This window comes from Protomyctophum bolini, assembly GCF_963924005.1.
Source record: "Protomyctophum bolini genome assembly, chromosome: 5".
Taxonomy (NCBI): domain Eukaryota; kingdom Metazoa; phylum Chordata; class Actinopteri; order Myctophiformes; family Myctophidae; genus Protomyctophum; species Protomyctophum bolini.
This window is the reverse complement of record NC_137866.1, coordinates 37,566,010-37,590,959: the sequence shown is the minus strand read 5'-3', so window position 1 is coordinate 37,590,959 and position 24,950 is coordinate 37,566,010. Positions and strand designations below refer to the sequence as shown.

The window sequence follows — 24,950 nt, the reverse complement described above, 5'->3', positions numbered from 1 at the left end:
ATGTTTTCTCTCTGACTCTGGGAAACTTGTCAAGGTCTTCGCACACAGATAGCGTTGGGTCCTCCCTGCATTCTTCTTCCTCTTCTCATTCTCCCCCTCACCTCTTTGCCTGTCTCACTCTCTCTACTCTCTCTCTCTCTCTGTCTCATTCTCTGTCTCTCTCGAGTCTCTCTGTCTGTCTCTCTCTCACTCTCTCTCTCTGGGTGGGTTGAACTGGGACAATATAATACTTGTGTCCTGCTTTCTCATGTTATGTTCCTTGAAGATCCTGCCATGAGCACATCTGTCAATTAACATCGGCGTATACGTGTAATAAATGTCACTTTGAATCACTTAAGACAGATTTTGCAATACTTATTCCTCAACCGTTATAGTGTACAAATTAGCCACGTCAGTTGATAGCATTCAAAGCGGGTAGCCAATTTGGCTATTGTCTCGCCAGCGTATTATTGTTGTTGTTGTTGTTGTTATTTATTTATTTAATTATTATAATTTTTATTTTTTCAGGTAATGGCTTCGGTGGAAGAGCTGTAGTTGGAGGTAGAGGTGCAGTTGGAGTTAGAGGTGCAGTTGGAGTTAGAGGTGCAGCTGTAGGGAGAGGTTCAGCTGTAGGGAGAGGTTCAGCTGTAGGGAGAGGTTCAGTTGGAGGGAGAGGTTCAGCTGGAGGGAGAGGTTCAGCTGTAGGTTCAGCTGTAGGGAGAGGTTCAGCTGCAGGTTCAGCTGTAGGGAGAGGTTCAGCTGTAGGGAGAGGTTCAGTTGGAGAGAGAGGTTCAGTTGGAGGGAGAGGTGCATCTGGAGGAAGAGGTGCATCTGGAGTAAGAGGTGCATCTGGAGTAAGAGGTGCAGCTGTAGGGAGAGGTGCATTTGGAGGGAGAGGTGCATTTGGAGGGAGAGGTTCAGTTGGAGGGAGAGGTTCAGTTGGAGGGAGAGGTGCATCTGGAGGAAGAGGTGCATCTGGAGTAAGAGGTGCATCTGGAGTAAGAGGTGCAGCTGTAGGGAGAGGTTCAGTTGGAGAGAGAGGTTCAGTTGGAGGGAGAGGTTCAGTTGGAGGGAGAGGTTCAGTTGGAGAGAGAGGTGCATTTGGAGGGAGAGGTTCAGTTGGAGGGAGAGGTTCAGTTGGAGAGAGAGGTTCAGTTGGAGGGAGAGGTTCAGTTGGAGGGAGAGGTTCAGTTGGAGAGAGAGGTGCATTTGGAGGGAGAGGTGCATTTGGAGGGAGAGGTGCATTTGGAGGGAGAGGTTCAGTTGGAGGGAGAGGTTCAGTTGGAGAGAGAGGTTCAGTTGGAGGGAGAGGTTCAGTTGGAGGGAGAGGTTCAGTTGGAGAGAGAGGTTCAGTTGGAGAGAGAGGTGCATCTGGAGGAAGAGGTTCAGCTGTAGGGAGAGGTTCAGTTGGAGGGAGAGGTGCATTTGGAGGTATGGATGCAGCCGGAGGGAGAGGTGCAGCCGTCGGCAGTGGTGCATCTGGAGGTAGGGATGCAGCGGGGTCTGGGGGAAGAGGAGGCAGTGGTGCGGAGAGAGCAGGAAGCAGCAGCGGTGGTGGTAGGAGAAAAGATGGTGGAAGACACAACAGGAATGAGGGGGCTTCAAGTTCTGCTAAGAGGAGGGATGGTGGTCTTCGAAATGCCTTCAAAATATTACAGAACCTATCGGAAAAGAATCCATCCGAGGTGGCCATCACCCTGTCCTCTATCGCCACTCTGCAAGCCCTGCTAAACGAGAAAGACATGGGTCAGGACTTTGTCCAACTCCTCTGCTCGGTCCTATGCAAGGCCTTCCAGGCAGGGGGAGTGAGGGGCACCCGGCGACACCTGGCCGGCATGGTGAAAGACTCCGAATTCCTCCGCCTCACACTGCCACATCATGTGGCGCAAATGGCTTCAGAGTCTGGCCTCAGGAAACAGTACACACACCATCTGGACAACATCCTGGCTGTTGTCTTAGAGGTAATTTTTTTTTTACCAATAGCAGAGAAGCCATTTTCTAAAACTAAGATCGCGTCATGACTCACTTCCATTCAAAAATGATCAAGAAAAGTTTGCTTTGATGAAATGCCCGAATAAAATACATGCATTTATTCCCATTCACTCATTTCCAGGTGCTCAAAACATTCCCTAACAGTTCCATGCTGGTCATGGTGCTTCGAAACTCCATCAGGGACCTCAAGGTATCTGGAATGGATGTCCTCCCGGAGACGGATGAGAAGTTGGAGGAGATCCAGGACCTGGTCAGCCGCCTTAAGAGTCCAGGGGAGAGCGACTCTAAACACAGATGGAGACCTATAAACACCAGTGGGGAGAACCATGGTATGTATGGTGAAGGACATTATTAATATTCATACGGCTATACTCCTGCACGGCGGGTAACATTTCAGTAGTTTGGTGTTGTTATTAGGGCTGTCAATCGATTAAAATATTTAACTCGATTAATCGCATGATTGTCCATAGTTAACTGTGATTAATCGCAAATTAATCGCATATTTTTTATCCGTTCTAAATACACCTTAAATCAGTGGTTTTCAAGATTTTTCGTATCAAGGCCCATTATTTATTCTGCATTTGAGCCACGGAACCACCATCTGATGACATTTAGCTTTGCAGACCCAAACTAAAGAACTGTATTGATGTTGGCCAATGGTACCATTACGAGAGATAACAGGCCATGTTGATCAAAATAACATGTTTTCTAATTGTGTAGACTTAAATTAACTTAAGTAATTAATGCAACAATTATTCAACTCTTGAGTGTAAAATTGAACCAAATGGACACACTTGGTTTCATTTTACACTCTCAAGAGTTAAAGATTTACAAGGGTTCATTTGGTTACCAACTCATCATTTAGCTGGGGTCCACCTGGAACCCCCTCAGGGACCACTGGTGGTCCCCGCACCACTGGTTCAGAACCACTGCTTTTCAAGTTTGAAATACTCTTATCAATATGGGAGAATGCTTGCTTTATTGCAAATGCCATGGAAGAGAGAAACTAAATCATAAACTCAACTCAACACACACAGTCTCTCTCTCACACACACACACACACACACACACACACACACACACACACACACACACACACACACACTTCCAGACGAGCGGCCCCCTTCCCTGCCTCTCTCTCTCTCCTGCAAGCACGCAGTCATGCTATGTCACTCAGCTTGCCACACGGACCATGCTAATGCTAAAGCTAATGTTGACAGTCAACATTGGCTTGGGCATTAGCATGGTCTGTGTAGCATCAGGCTTTTACAACTGACTGCTATATTTATCAACCAAAACGGCCAGAGTTTTGCTTTTGCCCAATTCTGATCTAACACATTGTGGAGCAAATTAATTAATAACGAGTCCAAAGGAGGCATTCAGCCTAGCTGACGACTGACGAGTGCACTGCTCACAGCTCAACTCCCCCAGCCCAGTGAGCCCACAGTGGCAGTGCGCACAGGCTGACGAGAGAGAGAGAGAGAGAGAGAGAGAGGGGGGGGGGGGGAGAGAGGCGGGGCTCACTGACTGCCTGCATTCACATTCTCAACCATTCTGTCAAACTTCACAGTGCGTTAATCGCGCGTCAAAAAAAATAGTGCCGTTAAGAGGATTGTAAATTAACTAGTTAATAACGCGTTAACTTTGACAGGCCTAGTTGTTATATGATCATAATTTTAAACTATGGCCACTTTTGCCATGCCTCCTATCCAAGGTGGAGAAGAGCAGGGGAACTTCAGGAACGTGCCTATCTACCCCACACCTGAGGAGATACACGGGGATCAGAGGCCATTCCTTAGACCCAATCTCACTTCTCAGCCCTACACCAGCAGCCACCTGTACCTCGACACTCACTTCCGGCTGCTGAGAGAGGACTTTGTGCGACCGCTTCGTGAGGGGATCCAGGAACTACTCCAGATACAAATGGCCAATGACAGCCCGCCGAGGAGGATGCGCTCTGATGACATCACAGTGTATCGTGACACCAGTCTGATGGAGCCAAAGTGTACGCGGGCGGGCGTAGTCTACGTTGTTCAATTTGACCCTCAGCCTTTTAAGGTCAGTATCTGTGTCGATTTCTGTGTTTTCTTCATATGCTTTCATATTGGATAGATAACAGCAATAATACTGACTGTATAATTCTGGTCTGCAGTAAATCCTCGATTTTGTTCGGCAAATGTACTGTATATTTTCCATTCGTAATAAACCAAATAACTAATAACACTCCATCTACCACACACACACACACGCATACACGCACCCACGCACACACACACACACACTTTCCCAACAGGGTGTGCGATGGGAGAACTCTAAGAGACTAATCTATGGTTCCCTGGTCTGTCTGTCGTGTGATAACTTTGAGACCCTCCTGTACGCCACGGTGTCAGATAGTGAGCCCAAAGACCTGCGGAAAGGCAGGGTCCAGCTTATCTTCACTGAGGAGAGCAGAGACAAGTTGGGGACAATACAGGTGACATGGTCTGGAACTGTAAAGTGTGTTTAATGGCCACTAATATCATGCAGGTCCGGCGCAAGCCAATGTTTCGCCCTGGGAAAAAATGTCCAAAACTGTCTGTACTCACCGAGATACTAACAAAAATGGCCTGATCCTACAGACGGACCGCTTCGTGATGGTGGAGACAACCGCCTTCTTTGAGGCCTACCGTTATGTGCTACAAGGCTTGCAGGAGCAAGAGGAGGCCCACCTGCCCTTCCAGAGGTATGTGAGCATGTGTTCCTGACATACTGTAGGCGTACAGGGCAATTTATGGACAGGGCTGTTAAAATAATCAGGATTATTTTGAGACCAATCCGATACCGATATGGCATTTTTATGGCCGATTTCGATATGCTACTGAATCCCGATTGTCACAGGTGTGTCAATTTTAAATAGTTTGTTTCATTTTGACTATCAATGTTTAATAATGAGAGTCAGGTATCGGTCAGAGAAGGAAAAAAAGTACTAAATTAGCATCCCTAAATAAAAGTTGAACTCCATTATATATAACTTGGGCACTGTGACACACATGTGTGAGAGGTATAATTTGCCAGTGTAACGCTGTCATTCATAATCAAACTTGCATATTGTTGGCTCGTCACCCTGACTGTGACAGGAATGGCACAGTCACAGCAGATCAATACTTGGGAATGAAGTGCTTACACAATATTGTGTTAGAGCCTGCATGCAACTTATAACACTGCTGGTTAGTTATTGTCTGACTGCGCCAGTTGAGCACTATGATGACACTAGGGGCTCCAATTTCGTCTATTCTTCTGTTATGGGATTTAGCAGTGGGGAAGGGGTGTTCCTCCACTAAAGTTGGTATTTTGGTTACCTGTCTAAATCCCTAAAACACCTCGGTTACCCGTTATATTATGCATAGGTGTGGTTACATGCTGCCTTGAAGTCTCACTTGTGCTGCACCCCCCCAACCCCCCTCCCCCCCTCGTGCCGTTTTTTCCTCCACCCCGCACAGAGCCAAGAACACTCGTCTTTTCATTGAATCACAACTTGCTCAAACCTAATTCTTTTAATTTCAAAGTTCTATGTAAACTAGTAAATTAGGGCTTTCATTGGGTATATAGATCGTGCGTGTAGGCCGTCTCTACGGAACGGTATGAAGCGAAAAGGAAAGTTCGGATTTAGACATCGATTTAACCCCATTTGCTGCTTGGTGATGAACTGAATGAGCAAATGGAATCGCGCACGCCGCACGCATGGCACAAATAACATCTTTGACTATACAATTATATAAACACAAGGAAGTGGCAGGCACTCACTTCTACTGATTATATGAAAATTACAAAGAGATGCATGCATAGGAGAATAAGGAGAGATGACCAGCCTACACTACGTGGACATCTCCATTGAGGCGCGGTGCGCGCTGCTCTTTACCAAACTAATTTGGCATACGGTTTACGGGTGCTTTTAAAATGCTTTCCCAAAAGGGTGCTTTTAAACACCCATGACCACACCTCTAGGCGCAAATACCGGTGTCGGCAAAAAAGATAGCCGGTGACGCTGGACGAAAATACCATTAAGGGACAGAACGCTCCTATATTCGTAATTTTCGGGCAGCTGCTGAATTGCGGGCCGTGTTGCGGGTAAAGCCGGCGATGAAATTGGAGCCCCAGGTCTTAAGGGCTGTATACACCATGAATGATAACTATAATGATAACTAACGATAATGATGCATCCATACTAACGTTGTGTAAACATGTTGAACTTAAGTTGACACCCTCTAAATTGGGATGGATGTTATTTGGCTGTCAGTGTTTCCATCATTCATCAAATCACTGAAAACGATCCCAACAATGATATTATGATCCACCACTCGTGATCGTTATAGCGTGGACACTGACATCCACGTGAGTCAGACATTTAACGGAATATTTATAGTTATAGTTTATAGTTATTCTTGCTATTGACCTTGTAGTCTTGTTTCATGACAAATAATGAATTATGGTGAATATAATCTAATATAGTATAATCTATAAACAATCTCTTAACACCTTTATAGGAACATCGTGGACTGCAACATGGATGTGCTCCCCCCAGCCTATCTGAAGATGAGTAGTACATACAACCTGTCAGCCATTGTTCACCCTGAGCACCGCAGCAGCATTCGGCCGCGGATGTTCAGCTTGCTGAAGCCAGAGGCCTGGCCCACAATGGAGGAGCTTGGACTGGATGAGTCTCAGATGAGTGCCCTCAAGCTGGCCCTCACCAAGGAACTGGCCATCATACAGGGACCTCCTGGCACTGGTAGGGCAGGGCAGGGTGTTCTCAAAGGTCTGCCTGAGTTCAAATTAATTAGCCTTTCTTCATTATCGGTGAAAATGAAACAGTTTTTTTTCTTTGTTTGTTTTCTTTAGTTTTTCTCGCTGTTGTGAGACCAAGTATACAGGGTTTAAGTCAACTTGCCACATTGCTTTTGACTATTTCTGTCGTTTTTTTAAAACTCCAACGATAATGTAAATCCAGATGGATGCTATAAAACATTTTGTACTGCTCAGTGCAATTACAATGGTTGCTTCTCATTGACATTCACTAAAATACTATCTAAGCACTTACAAAGCCATTTATTTCAATCATTGAATTCTGAAGCCTAATGTACTGTACACTACAGTATGTTTCAAATGTGTAACTTGTATTTAAAATGTGTAGTAGTAGTGTTCTTTTGCTTCCTGTTACATGTCTTGTCATCATCCCACAGAGATAACCAAATCCAGCTTTTAAATGTACATGGCTTACAGTGCTCCCCTGAGGCTAGAAATCTGGGAGTTTTATTTGATTCTGTTCTAAACTTCTCAAAGCACTTCACTAACATCACGAAAACAGCCATCTACCAAATCAGGAATATTGCAAAAATCAGATAACTTTCAGCGATGCACAAACCCTTATTCATGCCTTTGTCACAAACCATCTGGACTACTGCAATTCTCTTTTTTCTGGACTCAAAAAAATCCATCAACTAGTTCAAAACACAGCAGCTAGAGTTCTTACAAAAACCAGGAGATATGACCATATTACTCCTGTTCTCGCCTCACTGCATTGGTTACCAGTCATGTACAGAATTTATTTTAAAATTAACTTTTAAATCACTAAATGGACTAGCACCTGCATATATTTCCGACCTCTTGTCCCCGCACATACCTTCCCGTAACCTCAGATCAGCAGCCAAAGTTTTACTCGACCCCCCCCCCCAACACAAAGCTGGTGACGCAAGGTGGCAGAGCCTTTGCTGCTAGGGCTCCACTGCTGTGGAACCAACTTCCTCTGGAACTAAGACAGACCACTTCAGTGTCCACTTTAAAAAAAACTATTATATAAAGGCTTTTAATAAGTTTGAATGAACAGTTCCAGTTTCTGCTTTTTATCTTGTCTTTCATTATTTTTGTATTTTATTATTTTATTTGAATTGCCTGTTTGTGTAGCACTTTGTAAACTTGTTTTTAAATATACAAATACAAATGAAGTTATTATTATTATTATCACGACACTAACGCATCTTGTGTCTCCAGGAAAGACCTATGTGGGCCTGAAGATTGCTCAGGCTCTGTTGACCAATGTGTATCTCTGGAGCAGTGGTGCCCCATTGCTGGTGGTGTGTTACACTAACCACGCCCTGGATCAGTTCCTTGAGGGTACGTTTTTCACCGTCCACGTCCTGAATTACAACTACATTAAATTCTACTTGCACTTATTAATGGATGTGTGACAGCACTGATCGAGGGCCGTTACGGAAGAAATCTTCTACAATGCAAGACAAAAATGATCTTTGTCATGAGCTTTTAGGGATGGGATGTTAAAATGGCTAACAAATTAACAATGTCTATTGTCTTAATGTGATATTTACACCTATTTGTTTTGATAAGGCGCTTTCTATATAAATAATTGACTTTACCGCCTCTATCTGTGACACAGGTATCCTTAAGTTTCTGCCAAGGGGCATTGTAAGAGTAGGAGGCCGGAGCGACAGTGAAGCACTGATGGAATTCAATCTTCGGGAGCTGACCCGAGACGTGCCGAGCTACCTCCGTTCTGCAAAAAAAGAGGTGTGAGAAAATGATTAACCTATTTGATAATTATTTAACATAAATAAATGAGTGGTTCTCAACATTCTCTGGATCATTATCCACTTGAAAATCTTGACAGCTTTCGCGGCCCACCCATCCGACCAGTTAACACTGGTCATTAAAATGAACGTGAACACAGTTCATATTCATTTTAATGATCAATAAATTGTGTTCTGGCTTGCTTCAATAGCACTAACGCAGTATATTTTAAGTTCCTATTTATTGGTATCACAATTAAAGGAGCATTCAGTATTTTGGGTGATTTGGAGAAAAAAAACCTGGTCCTCCCTGGTAACAAGATGTGCACATACACGCACTACAGTGGGGGGACACGCAACAGGCCATCAGCACGCACACCAAGGCCCGCCCCCGCTCGATCATGATTAGCGGAAGGCCCATCTCTATCCTGATTGAATGACGGCTGGGCCACCTAGCCAAAAACTAAAAAGATTTTAAAGAACAATGAATTGGGCCATTCTAACCAATTAGCAGCTGGAACTACTACTAGTACAGAGCTGCTGGTAAGGTGCAACCAAAAGGTGTATTTATTCACCACAGAAAAATTAAAAAAGATGGCAAAAGGGACAAAGAGACAGGCAGGTGACATGGTAGTGTCCAGCTCTCTCACCATGTCCTATCACCTGGTAGCCGAGCCTTTTATACTCAGCTGGAGGTAATTATTCTGGACTTCACCATGTCAAAGGGTATCGAAAGAACATATGACAAATACACAATATACCAGTTTAACCCTCATAAAATGACATAAAAAATCTCCATGAACTACAGGCAAGCAATTGTTCCTTCTTCATATACATGCAACCCAACACAATATCCTAAGCATATTACAAATAAAACAAATATCCAATCTACAAGCTCACAACGTGCCAAGATGCGACTCGTGAGCTTGAATAACAGAAGCATATAATACAGTTAAATTGTATCTTGATGATGTACCGTATCAACTCATTTTTCTGGGGACCCCCTGGAACTCCCTCAAGGACCCCTGAGCTCCACTTTGAGAACCACTGCTTCTGTGCACCGAGGGTCTTTGTATTCTTTCAGATCTTCGAGGAGCTGGATAAGGTGAAAAATGAGATGAGGCCTCTGGTGGTGGAGCTGGGCTGCAGTCTGAAAGGAATCCTCCAAGAGGCTTTCCTACAGACATTCATGTCAAGGGAACATTGGATCAGCCTGCGCCGCTCAACTGTACCTGTGAGTAATGCGGGCAGGGGGGAAACCCCCTGCCACCTGACAGGGAGGAAACTCCCCCCTGTCAGGTGTAAAGGAGCAACTTGGACACTCAGGCATGAAGGAAGCATGAGTTCAAGTCCGTTGCTCTCCCCTTGTCCCCCATATATGGGGACTAGGTTGGTGGAGGGTGTGTAGAGCCCAGGATCACATTAGATGATTGACACAGGGGTGAAAAATGGGTTACAAAATCGTGGGATAAAAAAAATATATATAAAAAAAAAAGAACACAACTGCTAATGGGTATTGGGATATTAAACAGGCCACATCTACTTTGGCCAAAACAATTGTCTTGTCAGGAAATAACATGGCTTGCCATTAACTGTTTGTGTAATGTCCCTCCTCCTTAGAATCAGGATGGGTTTGAGGGCGGTGGTGAAAAGAAGAAGAATCCCTCTGCCATAATGGAGTGGTTGGACATTGATTCCACTGTTTTCCAGCAGAGGGCGACAGAGGAGGCCATTGTAAATGGAGGTGAGGTTTTAAAGTGGAGCCCACCTTATAGTCCACAATCTGTTGTATGTTACAACAAGTTAACTCCTCGCATCAGAACAGTCAAAGTTTCACTTTAAGCCAGGGGTGCCCACACTTTTTTGACTCAAGAACTACTTTTTAACCGCAACTCAACAAGATACCCACCCCCAAAAATATTATCCCATTGCTGAAAATAAATCAAATCAAAGTCAATGAATCAAGTCGCCGTAATTCAAGTGACGGATGCCAAAAATAGTTTTTATTATATTATATATTTTAGGAGCATGTCATGTGGTCTACTTGCACAGCCTACAGTATGTGATCTACTGGTAGATCGCAATCTACCTTTTTGGCACCCCTGCTTTTACCCATGAAGAGGCAGATTCTACAAATATGTTTTCTAAATCCTAGCAGTTTTCTGAAAACTACCACTTTCCAGTGGTTCTCAAACATTGTCATGTCATGGACCACCTAAAATTGTAATTTATGTATTTGGCCGCAGACCCCCATCTCAAAATATTTTTGCTTGGACCCAGAAGCAAAGATTTGAGTTAAAAAAATTCCTTTAACATATGTTCAAAGATTAGCTTTTTTTTTTAAATATATAAAATAGGAGATATACAAGCTCATAGCACGGAACAAAGTGAGCTTGAATATGTTCTATTTTTGAAAAGCCACGTTATATATTGACACACATCTGGTTTGAATGGGTTAAGCTAAAGAAAGGCAAGGTGTTTCTTCGAAATACATTGTAAAGGCAGATCTGAAAACAGATTTGAATTTGAAGAGTAATCTTAATAGTTGTATTTTATTGTATTGTTCATTTAAGCTGCAGAGCGAGCTACAGTGGAGGGTGAGGAGATGATTGAAATCATGGAGGAGGCCCATTGGATCCAGTCGGATCGAATCCTTGAAGACGTCCACACCACCAGAAGCGAGCGGGACGAGGCGATGGAGAGAAGCATGATGGCAGCACTTGAAGTGCAAATGCTGGCTTTGAAAATTGACCATACTGAACGACAGGCAGAGCCAAGCGATCAAGGCTGGGAGGTGAGGGAAAACAAGCGGTGCCATATACCTTACATAAACATTGCACATTTGACCAATAATAATAGCATATTATGTTATTATGTTACCCAAAAGTACACAATGAATCAGGTAGGATTAAGGCTCTACTGGCATAGTGTAAAATAGGAAGATAATGAAATTACAGTGCAGAAGAAAGATTCAAAATTTTAAATGGAAAACGTTATTGTCCATCACACGGTGATAAAACATTTTCCTAGGTTTGAGCCAATGTCATTAATGTGGGTTCAAAGTCAAACCTTGCCATGCACCTGTTTGCTTACATACTGTAGAAGCAACGACAACAGAGGAGACAAATGAGGGACAGAATCAGGAAAGAGCTGGACCGGGGCACGGACATGACCGAAGCAGAGGAGAAAGACGTTTTGGATGTTTGGCTCCTCAGTCTGCCAGACAGATGGAGACTCTATCGGTACGGCTCCCTTTCTAACCCTATAACTTTTATCGATCCCAAGTAGGCCTACAGTATATATGCCTGCGGGTACTGCACTGGGTACGTTGGGTAACAACGGGTACAGCCTACCCTGGCAGCAGGTACAATGGGTAATGCATAACCAGTAGACTCGCGTAGCCAGACAACTATCCCACAATGCTCTCCGAATGCTATATAGACTAGAGTCCGGAACTACAGAGGCAACAGTCTGGCCACGCAAGACTACATAACCAGTAAACAATAAAACCATGACACTGTCATTGTCCACCTATGAGGCTTAGTGCTGTCATAGGCCTACTATTGTTTCATACATCCATACTGTCTGTGTACCTCTTCAGACTCCACCTCACCCTCCACCCCTTAGCACTTCACTCTCCCCATACTGTCTGTGTACCTCTTCAGACTCCACCTCACCCTCCACCCTTAGCACTTCACTCTCCCCGTACCCACTTCAGACTCCACCTCACCCTCCACCCCTTAGCACTTCACTCTCCCCGTACCCACTTCCTGACACGTTCTGCTCGTTTCATGCTAATGTCTAGATTTGACGACATGTTATCATGTTTTTGTTACTTAGGTTTTTGTTGTCTTCTTGGCCACAATGTTGAATTTAGATACTGTAGCATATTAGACAGATTCTAGGCTCATTGTTTACCTGGTCTCCTGCTATTGTTTCAACGTACAGATTATTATTTTTATAGTGTATTTTAGACTGATGCTAGGTTCTTGGTTTACCTATGATCCTAGTTCACTGAGGCACTACCCTGTCTGAAACCCTGTCTCTCTGCATCTGATGTATGTGACTACCGTGATTATTGTAAGCCACTCTGGATGAGAGCGTCCGCTAAATGCCTAAATTGTAAATTGTCTATAGGTTGTGGGTTGCACGCTACAGGATGGAACTGCGTAGCAAAGCCTTGCGGCCTGCAGAAGCCTATCAGCGTGTGGTGGATCGACTAGATGATGTACAACGCAATGAACGTATCCATGTCCTGACGAGAGCCAAGGTACACTATAATACTAGTTGAAATCTATGTAATGTAATAGTAGTATTATGTTCATTATAGACAGAGTTAAAAATGGAAAAATCTATCTGCCCATTAGGTCATTGGTATGACAACAACGGGAGCGGCCAAGTTCCGTAATCTGATCCAGGAAGTGCAGCCACGGCTGGTGATTGTAGAAGAGGCTGCACAGGTGCTGGAGGCCCACACTATCACTGCGCTCAGTGCAGCCTGTGAGCACCTCATCCTCATCGGAGACCACCAGCAGGTCAGGAAGCACCACTGTCACTGTCTGTCAGTTAAACCCACACATCAGTGTCACTAACCTGCCATGGTATATTGGCATATATCAGAGTATAGGGGCGTTGTTCACCCCGATGCGAAGCAGACATGGAATAGATAATGAAAACTGGCTTTAGTAATAATTTCATTGCAAGAATAAAAATAAAAAGTAGTATCCGGACTGTCTGCACAAACAAGGCATTTAGACTTTCCTTCTTTTCTTTTTGTAATTGTAATCTCACCCACTGCATTGTAAGCTGCTCTACACGAGTGTTGTGTGGTGACTGTGGCTGCATTGAGGGTCTATCACGCATTGAGTCGCTCTAGCCACTACACACACGCACACACACACAAACACACACACACACACACACACACACACACACACACACACACACACACACTTACTTTGTAAGATAGTTTTATTTATAGCAGCTGCTGTTTTTCATTTTATTTTTATAATGGAGATGGCAGCGGTTGCTGTGTGCGTGCAACTTCACAGTGATCTCCGACCTATATTATCTCCTATACTGTCTTCTCAGCTGCGGCCCAGTGCTACAGTATATGATCTGGGAAGGAATTACGACCTGGAGGTGTCCATGTTTGAGAGGCTGATCAGAATGAACCTACCCTACGTTAGACTCAACAGCCAGGTGTGTGCTTTGTTTCACAAATCAGCAAAACTGTCATTGACGTTCATTTATGCATGAAACATTTAATAATAATATGGGGAAGCTTTCAATCATGCATTTGAAGGCAATGCATAACTGTATGTGTTACTTTAGAGTTGTGCCATGTTTAGGTGTGTGTACAGTATGCAGTGTGTTGGAAAGTAACTAAAGTAACTTATTACTTAAGTAACTGTAATGGGTAGTTTATTACCGTTTTTTTTGTAACTTTTTCAACACTGACAGTATGCGTTTGCATTCAGTTCATGTTGGTCTTTGTATGCCTGCAGCATCGCATGAAGCCAAACATTGCGTGCCTCCTGACCCCACACATCTACCCTGAGCTGGAGAACCACCCCTCTGTCATGGCCCACGAAGACATCACGGTGCGTTTCATTTTCATCTCCACTACCTTCCCACAGCATTTCAGCTCCCCAGCACCGCATACTTGTACTACTACTATTATTTTGATGCCTACCTGAAGACTTATTAAGTTGTTTTTTAGTTGGCACACCACACATGGACAAAAAATCATGAATTAATCATTAACTTGCGACGGGCCCCTTGAGTAAAGATAGAAAACTATTTATTTTAAGAAATAAATAAAACATTGAAAGTGTTTTTAGTTATAGAAGGCTCAAGGAAATTATAAAGGCATGTAAGGTTTATTAGCCAGGAACCCTTTTAAAATCATGTTTTTCCAGTTCGATATATGACAAATATTAGGTTTTTTAGAAAACCGTTTCAAAATGCATCATTTAACCCGTCCCCCCATTTAGATATTCTGAATATAAGATAATTCCATACACTGAATATGACAAATAAATCGTACAAATGATTGCTTTGCAGGGCCTTAAAACCAATCTATTCTTTTTGGAGCACACTTATCCAGAAGAAAACATGAGAGATGGAAAGAGTCACCAGAACCAGCATGAGGCCATGTTTGTAGTTGCCCTGTGCCGCTACCTTCTCTTACAGGACTACAAACCGCAGCAGATTACCATCCTCACCACCTACACAGCCCAGCTTCTCTGTTTGGGAAAACTCATGCCCTCCAAGTCCTTTGAGGGGGTTAATGTAAAGACTGTGGACAAGTACCAAGGGGAAGAGAATGATATCATCCTGTTATCTCTGGTCCGCAGCAATGCAGAGGGTAAGGTTGGCTTCTTGAGCATCCCCAACCGCGTTTGTGTGGCCTTGTCGCGGGCCAAGAAAGCTCTCTACTGCATCTGCAACAGCGAAATGCTGGGCAGAGTCAAGCTGTGGGCAGACATCTTCGGTACCTTGCGGGAGAAGGGCGAGATTGGGACCGCCCTCACCCTCTGCTGTCGCAATCATCCAGACCATCAGGTTGAGGCCTCCTGTGCTGAACATTTTAAACAAGCTCCAGAGGGAGGCTGCACACTAGATTGTGATTTCAGTTTGGAATGTGGCCACCGTTGCACATTGTACTGCCATCCTCGTGACCCTGAGCATAAAGAGTACCAGTGTCCTGAGAAATGTACAAGATTTCTCTGTGATTTGAATCACAAGTGCCCACTCGTGTGCTACCTACCATGCCCCGATAAGTGCACAGTAATGGTTGAAAAGACCATACCAGAGTGCCAGCACAAACAAATGGTTCCTTGCCACCAGGACCCAAAGAGGTTTGCATGTCAGGGGCCATGCCAGAAGATGCTCCAATGTGGGCATAGTCAGTTGGTTCCTTGCCACCAAGACCCAGAGACGTTTGCATGTCAGGAGCCATGCCAGGAGATGCTCAAATGTGGGCATGCTTGTACTGGTAGTTGCCACAGTTGCCACCAGGGACACTACCACTCCTCTTGTGCCCAACGGTGCCAACGTCTTCTGATCTGCTCCCATAAGTGCCAGGGTCTATGCGATTCTGATTGCGCTGCCTGTCGCAGGCCTTGTGAGAACCGCTGCATCCACAGTAACTGCAAGCACCCATGTGGACATCCGTGCACACCTTGCACTAAGCCCTGTGCTTGGCAGTGCCCTCACCAGAGGTGCAGTAAGCCTTGCCATGAGCCATGCGATCGTCCACCTTGTGTCCAGCCCTGTGACAAGATCCTTGACTGTGGCCATGCCTGCATAGGCATCTGTGGAGAGAAATGTCCAAACGGATGTCGCATCTGTGATGCAACTATCATTGGCACTGAGGACACCACCAGGACCGATTTGTACGTTCAATTAGAAGACTGTGGACACATCATTGAATCAACAGCCATTGACTCACACATGGGGATGGGTGACAATGAAGGGAAGCAGGTGGCCATAAGACTAAAGGACTGCCCTGAGTGTCAAACTCCAATTCGAAATAACCTCCGCTATGGAACCCAAATCAAGAGCATTCTGACTGAGATCGAGAAAGTAAAGGGGAAGCTCAGTGGGTGCCAAACAGAGATTGCAGAGAAGAAGAAGACCCTGAAGAACCAATGGATGATGAGGGGGCTTCAAAACAGTGACTACATGAACATCACAGTGGAACTGAGCGCTTCCCGTCTCATGATGAAGGACATGTCTGTCCTGGAAAACAAGATGGCCTTCCTTGAGAAAGTTGAAATGCTCAAAAGGATCCAAAAGGAGCAAATGTCTGGTAACCAAGCACTCCGTTTTGAGGGGAGACTTAAGAAGTTTGTGATGTGGCTACTCGATCTGAGGCAGAAATTCACTGACCAGCAGGTCTGGGATCTACAGCATGAGCTGAAGAAGCTGATCCTCTCTGCTGACCGCAACATCCGTTTCAACTTGTTAGTCAAAGAAGTTCCAAGTCCGCAAGACAAAGTGAAACAGGCACTTAAGATTCAGGATGACAACACACTGATGATTCAACACACTAAAGTAAAACAGGCATTGGAGAGTCTGGAGGACATGCTTCAACACAGTAAGGTGATTGTCTCAGCCATACAGATGAAACCTGACCATTGGTACAGATGCCATAAAGGCCATGTCTATGTTATAAGCAAGTGTGAAGGGGCAGCAGAGAGTGAGCACTGCCCTGACTGTGACACTGAGCACTGAACCTAAAGATGTCAGATGAATGGGCCACAATACGTTGCTTGGTCTGAAGTCAAGCAACATAGACTTTCGAATCCACCATTGACGTTTTATATTTTTGGGGACTATTTTTTCATTCCTTATGCCTGACCTTTGATACCTGATACCCATCTGGCCTTAATACAGTTATAGTATTATGCATATAATTGTTGTCTAGATATGTTTGGCTGTTGGCTGTTTGGCTTGTTTGTATTGATCAATATCCTGTTCTGGCATTGCATGCTGAGAGAAATTGTTTTAATATGCATTCTGTGACGTTCACAGAAATAAAAAAATATTTTGGTTTTCAACCCTTTTCATATCAAGGCCCCATTATTTATTCAGCATTTAAGCCACAAACCACCATTTGAAGAGATTTTTACTCACAGACCTAAAACTAAAGAATATTTTGTTGTAGTTGGATAAGATTTTGTCCACAATTCCATGCTGTATTGATATGGTACCATAGGAGAAATAACAGAAACGTTGATCAAAATAACAATTGTTTTTGTGTAGACTAGTGTAAAATGAAATCAAATGGACCCATCAGGGTCCATTTGGTTTAACCCATTGACGCCTGGTGTAACGTATACGTTGTTCTACCCTTGATGCCGGCCGCGCTCTCTGTGTCTCATCAGCTATTGCTATACATGTAGCAACGTAACTATTTAAAAAAAAAATCATCAGAATTTGAAGGTTTTCAGAAACCTTAGGTCAGGCCCTAGAAGGTGTTCCCAGATTTGGCCTCAGGCATCAATGGGTTAATACGCTCTCAAGAGTTAAAGATCTAATAAGAATGGTTACCATCTCTCCATTTAGCTGGGGACCACCTGGAACCCTCTCAAGGGCCACTGGTGGTCCCCAAACCACTGGTTGAAAACCACTGGAATATGGTCATTGAAATCTGTCTGGATTAAGCGACAAACACTGTTCATATGCTGTAATAAACTATAGTCAGAAGAATTATGGATGATATAAAATAGCTGATTTTCAGGCTTATGGTGTAATGGAAATTATAGCGTTGTTATAGACCAGCTGTGAAAAGGAAAAATAAATACAAATGCGATCGATTTAGTTCCCAGATTTTCATAGATTTCTCTTACTAAAAAGTAGTGAGATAGGTGAAACATGAGATATATGAGAATACATACAGTAGCACGCACACGCATACATAAGCCAGAAATTAGATGAATGAAACCTTGGACCATACACATATCTTACCTGTACAGTCTGAGGAAGGAACCCCCCCCTCACTTACCTGTTGACGATCCATCCTAGAAAGAAATTCATTAATTTGGGTTATTATTTGATGCTTAAGTTGCGATTATTGAAATAATCTAAGTTAACCCACTTACCTCCTTGGATCCTCGCTGGCCCCCTGTCCCCCCTGAAAAAGAAAGAGACTATTCCCTATGGCATGCTAACCACTTACCTGAATGCTCCATTTTCTCTGTTGTGAACCAAAATGCGCCATATTGGCTAGAACTATGAACTTGGCTTCTGTGTCTCTTTGTATTGAGAACAGCGCCCTCACAGTATGTACAAGTGAAGTATTTGTATACAGTATGTGTGAATGAAGTATGTATGCATGTACAGTACAAGTGAAGTATTTAATATGCGAATGAACTATTTATGTGCAAGTGAAGTATGTATGTATAGCAAGTGAAGTATGTATATATGTATGTATGTATGTGCAAGTGAAGTATGTACATATGTATGTATGTATGTGCAAGTGAAGTATGTATGTATGTATGTATGTATGTGCAAGTGAAGTACCAATATGTATGTATGTGCACGTGAAGTATATGTGCAAGTGAAGTGCATATAATGTACAAGTTGACTATTCAGTTAAGCCCTAAACGGCTTCCCATGATACAAAACTCACAGACCTTCACAGATTCAGTTTCAGGTTATGCAACTGCACTCTAGTTGAAAAGAGCCAATAGAGATACCTCTTTGGTTCATTGGAGCGATGCAGTGTCTCTACGTATTTATGTCTACGACTGCAACCTGTATTTCACAAAGGTGTGGCTCATGAGAGATATGCATGGCATGCTATGTGTCCACATTTGTTTCTGGAAGCAAAACTGGCAGCAGCAGAGCAGCAATTGACTTAAAGCAGCCAATGCAATTATGTCAACGTATGTCAACGTAAAGACTTCATTTTAGACTTTTAGGCTGGAGACAGAGATCAATTGGGCTTGATCTAGGCCAGGGTAGTAGTATAACAACACTTGGGGTCAGACAGGAAAAAGCTGGGTCTAAGGTCAGGCAGAGTTTTCAGTGATAGCTTCCTTGTTTAAAAGAAAGGAAAAAGTAACTGAAAAAGATATGACATGTACTTGGCTTTGCAAGCATTGTCATTGATGTCAGCCGTCTTACTTTGAGGAACCTTTTCTCTGTGCTGTTCAACTGCGTTGCTGAGTGGGAGAGCGGAGAGGTTATGACGGAGCACCAGTTCAAAATACTGATCATAGGAGATGTAAAAGTTGGGAAATCATCCTTTGTGCACCGCTATGTCAACGGACAGTTCAACAGGAATTACAAGACGACAATGGGAGGTAATCCTTTGCATGTTTTGAGAGGATTTACTTTGCTGCTATGAAGCTTCTCTGATGTGAGCATGACTGTTTCCGATGCCACTGCTAGTTTATGAAGTATGTGTGTAAATGTTTATTTTCAGCAAAAACATTAATTGCTGCAATTATTTTCAACAGTGCAGAGTATACCTTTTTTATTACCAGTAAAATGCCTAAGGGCGAGAAGCCTGACAACAGCTTCTTAATACGGCACAGTTGAGAAGCAGGAGTTAAACTATTCAATCTGGTGTCAGTGATGTACAGTTGCTGGCCGGCTCTATATATGCAGATCTTTTTCTTTTTTTTTAAACATATGTTTATTGATTTTCTTTACAGTACAAAGAAGTATTTTCAAAACAATTTACATATATTATTTCCCCCCCCACATCCCCATGGCAGCACAAATACAAACAAAATCTTATCACGAAATGTTTTGACAACAATAAATACAGAACAAAAATAAATAAATAATGACAAAACTAAAAATAAATCGAAAATAAAACGTTTTACATACAGTTAAACAAACAAATGCACAATGTCCGTCACAGTTCCCTACCCCCACCCCACAGCTGACCACTCCAATTTACCACTATACATCCAAAGCCTCTTCAATATCACCTCGCTTAATGAAGTCCAAGAACTTCTCCCATATCTTATAGAATACCGCAGGTTTCTTCCTAATTACATTATGCAGATCTAGTATGTCAAACCATGTATGGTATAGTATGCAGGGTTTCGGTTATAGCGTGACCATAATCGTGGGGGTGACGGATTGATAGGAAATGCAACGTTTCATAGAAGTAGTCTCTCTCTCTCTTTAGCGGAGTTTACTTTAAAGTTGCTGCTCTGGACAGACACAAAGAAAGTCAGACTGCAGCTTTGGGACATTGCAGGTACAGTACAACACATACGATTGAATCATTGATTCATTGATTACTAGATTCTACAGGGTTGTGTGTGCCTGTGCCTGTGGTGTGTGTGTGTGTCTAGTTTAACTCTGTTTTATCTCCTCAGGTCAGGAGCGTTTCATCTCTATGAACCGGATCTATTATAAAGGCGCTTCGGGTTGTGTGGTGATGTTCGACGTCAGCAACTCAGCCAGCTTCCAAAGCTGTCGCCACTGGAAACAGGACCTGGACAACAAGAGCCTGTTGTCCAACGGACAGCCCCTCCCCTGCATCCTGCTGGCCAATAAGGTGAATAAAGCTGCACTAGAACAGAGCATTTGAAAAAGCTGGTGAAGTGCTGGCACTGCGGAGTCTGGGGGTTTGAATCCACCGTGGTGCATCAGGCTTCCGGCTTCGTCGAGTGTCTATACGAACACATTTTTGGCCCATGTTTGTGGGGGCGGAAGCCCGGCGGGGAGGGTGATATTTGTCACCGCACACCGTCACCGTGTGTTGGGCAGCCAGGGGGAGTAGGACGGAGGCTCTACATCCTCCTGGTGGGGGCTTCTTCTGATTGGCAGAGGATACAACAGCAGTGACAATACACGGAAATGTGTGTGGGGAGGAATTGGCATACCAAGTTATTTGGGGAGAAAACGGGATAAATAGAAATTAGAGAACAATATCACCCGTGTGAAGTGAGGGGCGCTCTTATCATTGTACATCATCATGACGTAAAATAGACACCAATTGCTCAGACACTATGACGTAAAATTGTCCATTCATTGTCAATGGGTTTGTGTAGGACAAAGTTTGTGCACACACACAAAAGCTGGATATAGGAGGGGCTAATGCCATTGAAAAAAACAATAAGCTCCATATACAGTATGGCCATCTCCATATATGAAAATCACGTCACTGACCTCATCAAACCCTGGATAGCCATAGGATACAGTACTAGAATACTGGATCATCACCTAGATCTGCATATTTGGAGCTGGCCAGCAACTCTACTTCTGACCTCAAACTTCAAACCCTTAGATCTGCATATATGGAGCTGACCTGTTCTGACATTTCATATGTTGATCCCTCCCCACCCGTCCTTCCTCTTCGATGTCTCCCTTTTGATACCTGGCCAATCAACACGCCCAAAAATGAAGGCCCGGCCATACCTGGGCCCTCATCAAACCCTGTACACTCAAGACACTTCCCCCGCTGCCACCCTTAGATCTCCATATTTGGATCTGACCTGTTCTGACATTCCATATGTTGATCTGACTTCATCAAACCCTGTACACTCAAGACACGCTCCATATATGGCTAGACCTCATTAAACCCTGTACACTCTGAACAGCGCTCAGTGGGTCAATGGAGACCCAATTGGTCTCCGGTTCCAACTCTGATGTTGCACACTGTGTGTAACCCCCCTGGGGTTTAAGAGGTTAAAGGACAGCAGTTTGAGTGCTGTCATTTTCTGTGAATGTAAATCATTTCTTCCAGACCGTTCACCTGGTGAGAAACTATCAAATGAAGGTAGACAGAGATTGCGGGGTCCATACAGGGGTCAGAGATCATCTATATGTCCTACAGGGGTCAGGGGTCATCAACGGCATGTAACTTCTGTCTCTCTCAGACAGGAGGTAGAGCGAATCGGCGAAGTGGTCCAATTCAAATCCACTTCACTTTCACCTGTGTGAACGTTCCTGTGACGTCCAAAGTATCCTATGGAAACAAAATACAATGTTGCATCCTATCCTAACGGAAACAAAATATATTTTTTACGTCCTATCCTACAAATACAATGTTACATCCTATCCTAAAGAAACAATATACAATGTTATATCCTATAGGATCCTGAGCCCCTCAAAAGAACCCTCTCTCTCTCTTTCTCCCTGACTCCTCCTGTTTCTCTGTGTATCCAGTGTGACCTGACGGAGCGAGTGGTGTCAGTGGAGAGCATACAGAGGTTCAGTCAGGACTGTGGCTTTACATGCTGGATGGAGACCTCGGTGAAAGACAACAGGAATGTCAACGAGGCCATGAGGTACTGTAACGTAGAGGAATCACAGTGCAGCATACTTCACGATTCATTTAGTGGGTGATACTAATAGGAATACTTCACCTCCAAAATGAATTCATGGATGACTTTTGTTTTTGTCCATGAATTCAAGGCTTCACAGAGTGAATAAGTGATGCGTACATTTTCATGTTGTTAGTGATGACACTATACAGAATCTATAATAGAAGAAGAGTGAAGTGCAGTCACTCACTCACTCACTCACTCACTCTTTGTTGACAACAGTATTTACAGTCTAAAGACTAAACTGAAGTAATTGTTTTGGAGCCAAAGAATACCCCAGTTTCAATCTGTAATGTTAAAAAGCCATGAAGACAAAAACCTATAGTCATGGACTCGGAACTGAATATTAACACAATTTATACAACAGGTTGTTTTTCGAGGAAGCAATCTGATTGGTTTAACCAGCCATCTAGCTGTGCTTATATATACTGTTGTATAATTGCAATATTACACTCGAGGGTGTGCTTTACCGTTCATTAGCACATACTCTCTTGTGTAATATTTCTTAATAATACTTGCACTAACCTGTCCACCTTGTTGTTCCAGGCGCTTGGTGGAGGAGATGCTGTCGATTGTGAGCCCGGTGCCACCATCAGATATAGACACCATGGGTTTTCACTTGGACTCAGTTGAGCTCAATGCTGGCCCAGTGCTGGACACAGGTTGCTGCTCAGGATAGCACCTTAAAGGGATATTTCCCCATTTTTTTACTTAAGTTGTATGAAATACTTGCCATTAATATAGTGGTTGCAACTGTTGAAATTGCAACCAATTGCTATGGACACAAAAAACATAGTTCCGTGTGAGTGATAGAGGGGTAAAAAATGAACGAAAGTTGCACTAATATTTTAGAAATTGGTCAACAATACAAATGATGTTAGTTTTGTGGATTAATTTACTTTTAATGCGTGGTCCCAGTGCCCCCCACAAAATGAGCGGAACTACTTAATATTTCACCAAAACCAGAGCAGAACTCGCTACTCACTACTCACTACTACAGTTGCAACCACTATATTATTGGCAACTCTAATACAGTTGCAACCACTATATTATTGGCAACTATTTCATACAGCTTAAGTTAAAAAAAAACTGAACTATCCCTTTAAACTTGAACAACTTCACAATGTGGTGGAGATTGTGTTTGTTGACTTTAGTGTGTGACCATTCATGAAGAAATATTCATGAATCCTGCACACTGCCCTTTTTTATTTCATCTGTTACAGAAATTGATAGACGCCACCCCTTCTGTGTTCACAGGTGTGAGACAATCACACTGGGAGTGCCTCGATCTCTATGATTGTCTGTGGCCTGCATGTGCATGTGACTCACTAACCACCCTAACCAGAACATTCCAGACATGAACATGAGTGTGTAACACCAATTAACAAATACATAAATATAGGCATACATTATGCACATTTTGGAATGATTTATGAAAGCTGCAAAGTGTGTTTTAGAAGATGACTAGACACTTAATTTAATTTAATCCCACACATACTTAAAGGGCCACTTCAGCCCTTTACACCCAGAGCTTATTTTAATGATGTTTAGGACACAAGATTCCTGGGGTGTTCATGTGTGTAATTCTTTTTTAGTCATGACGCCATGTTCATGACCAAAAACCTGAAACACATGGCAATGTAGTCTCACTTCCTTCCTGGACTACAAAGTCACACCTCCATGCAGCATCCCCCCCCCTCTCCACAAGGAGGGGAAGTGCACTACATTATGGGCATTGTAGGAATTCAGCAATCCAGTCAAACCCTAGTCAAACACACAGACTTTGTTATTTTTCTGACTATAGTGTGCACAAATTGTGCTACTGTTATCTACTACAAATACTATTAACATTGAGTGACTGCAGTTTATTCCAGCAGTGAAATGTCCCTTTAACACAACATTCCATGGAATATCCTCAGTCAATCCTTTGGGCAATAGAGTTTATATAAATCCAACAATAAACCTTCTGTTAAGAATTCACTAGCTGGCAGAGATACCTTTTCCATAACCTGGAACCTGAAAGTTGAGATGTCATGTTTTGTGTTCACTCTTTCTCTGTTTTAACTGGTGTGTTTTCAACACCACCTGCTGGTTGTAAACCTGATGGCACTCGGGGGTTCATCCTAGGCTCATGAGTGATAGAATAGTGATAGAGTGATAGAATACTCATATTTAGTTTTTTTACTTACGTAATATCAATACCCTATTGTAGAAATAGTCTGTTATACTGTATTAAGTACCGTACACGTTTGGTATTACAAATTTACAAGAGTAAAAGTACAAGGGCATCAAAATGTACCACCACTTCCACCACTGACCAATAGATTAGATTTAATACAGCGGTTTCCTCCCCATGGCCAACTGAAATCCGTCCCCAGGACTGAGAACTTTAAGACCTTTAAGACACCTACAGTATGCAACCCCCGCTATGCATGATGGGATAGGTGTCTGTAGTACTCTCTGAATGAGAACGAGTTTTAACTTCATTGCAGTTCTATAAGCTGTATATCTGTATTCACTCTAATTAACCAATTCACCATTCTTTTTGCTGTGATTTCCCTATGACATTTTAAAAAGTATTTATTTAAAGACCTTTTAAGCCTCGTACAAAGTCAAC

General features: G+C 43.2%; 2 protein-coding genes across 3 annotated transcripts; both read left to right on the top strand.

Moving 5' to 3' along the window:
• Nucleotides 1-1,412: 1,412 nt before the first annotated feature.
• LOC308315435 (NFX1-type zinc finger-containing protein 1-like) lies at nt 1,413-17,039 on the top strand (the record flags this gene model as incomplete). The annotated part of the gene is made up of 17 exons (XM_080763401.1): nt 1,413-1,940; nt 2,093-2,300; nt 3,686-4,029; nt 4,265-4,444; nt 4,590-4,693; nt 6,495-6,739; nt 7,999-8,121; nt 8,402-8,532; nt 9,616-9,765; nt 10,152-10,275; nt 11,105-11,325; nt 11,634-11,773; nt 12,669-12,801; nt 12,899-13,066; nt 13,623-13,733; nt 14,039-14,134; nt 14,598-17,039. 17 exons carry the CDS (start codon nt 1,413-1,415, stop codon nt 16,770-16,772), a joined length of 5,181 nt encoding a protein of 1,726 aa, XP_080619527.1. The 3' UTR covers nt 16,773-17,039.
• Nucleotides 17,040-19,025: 1,986 nt separating this feature from the next.
• On the top strand, nt 19,026-23,887 carry LOC308316360 (ras-related protein Rab-7L1-like). Of its 2 annotated transcripts, XM_080764934.1 has the most exons (5): nt 19,026-19,348; nt 20,188-20,259; nt 20,381-20,562; nt 22,176-22,297; nt 22,880-23,887. In XM_080764934.1, exons 1-5 carry the CDS (start codon nt 19,231-19,233, stop codon nt 23,010-23,012), a joined length of 627 nt encoding a protein of 208 aa, XP_080621060.1. In that variant the 5' UTR covers nt 19,026-19,230; the 3' UTR covers nt 23,013-23,887. The 2 variants fall into 2 exon arrangements, with proteins under 2 accessions (XP_080621060.1, XP_080621061.1); XM_080764935.1 differs by lacking the exon at nt 20,188-20,259.
• Nucleotides 23,888-24,950: the final 1,063 nt, after the last annotated feature.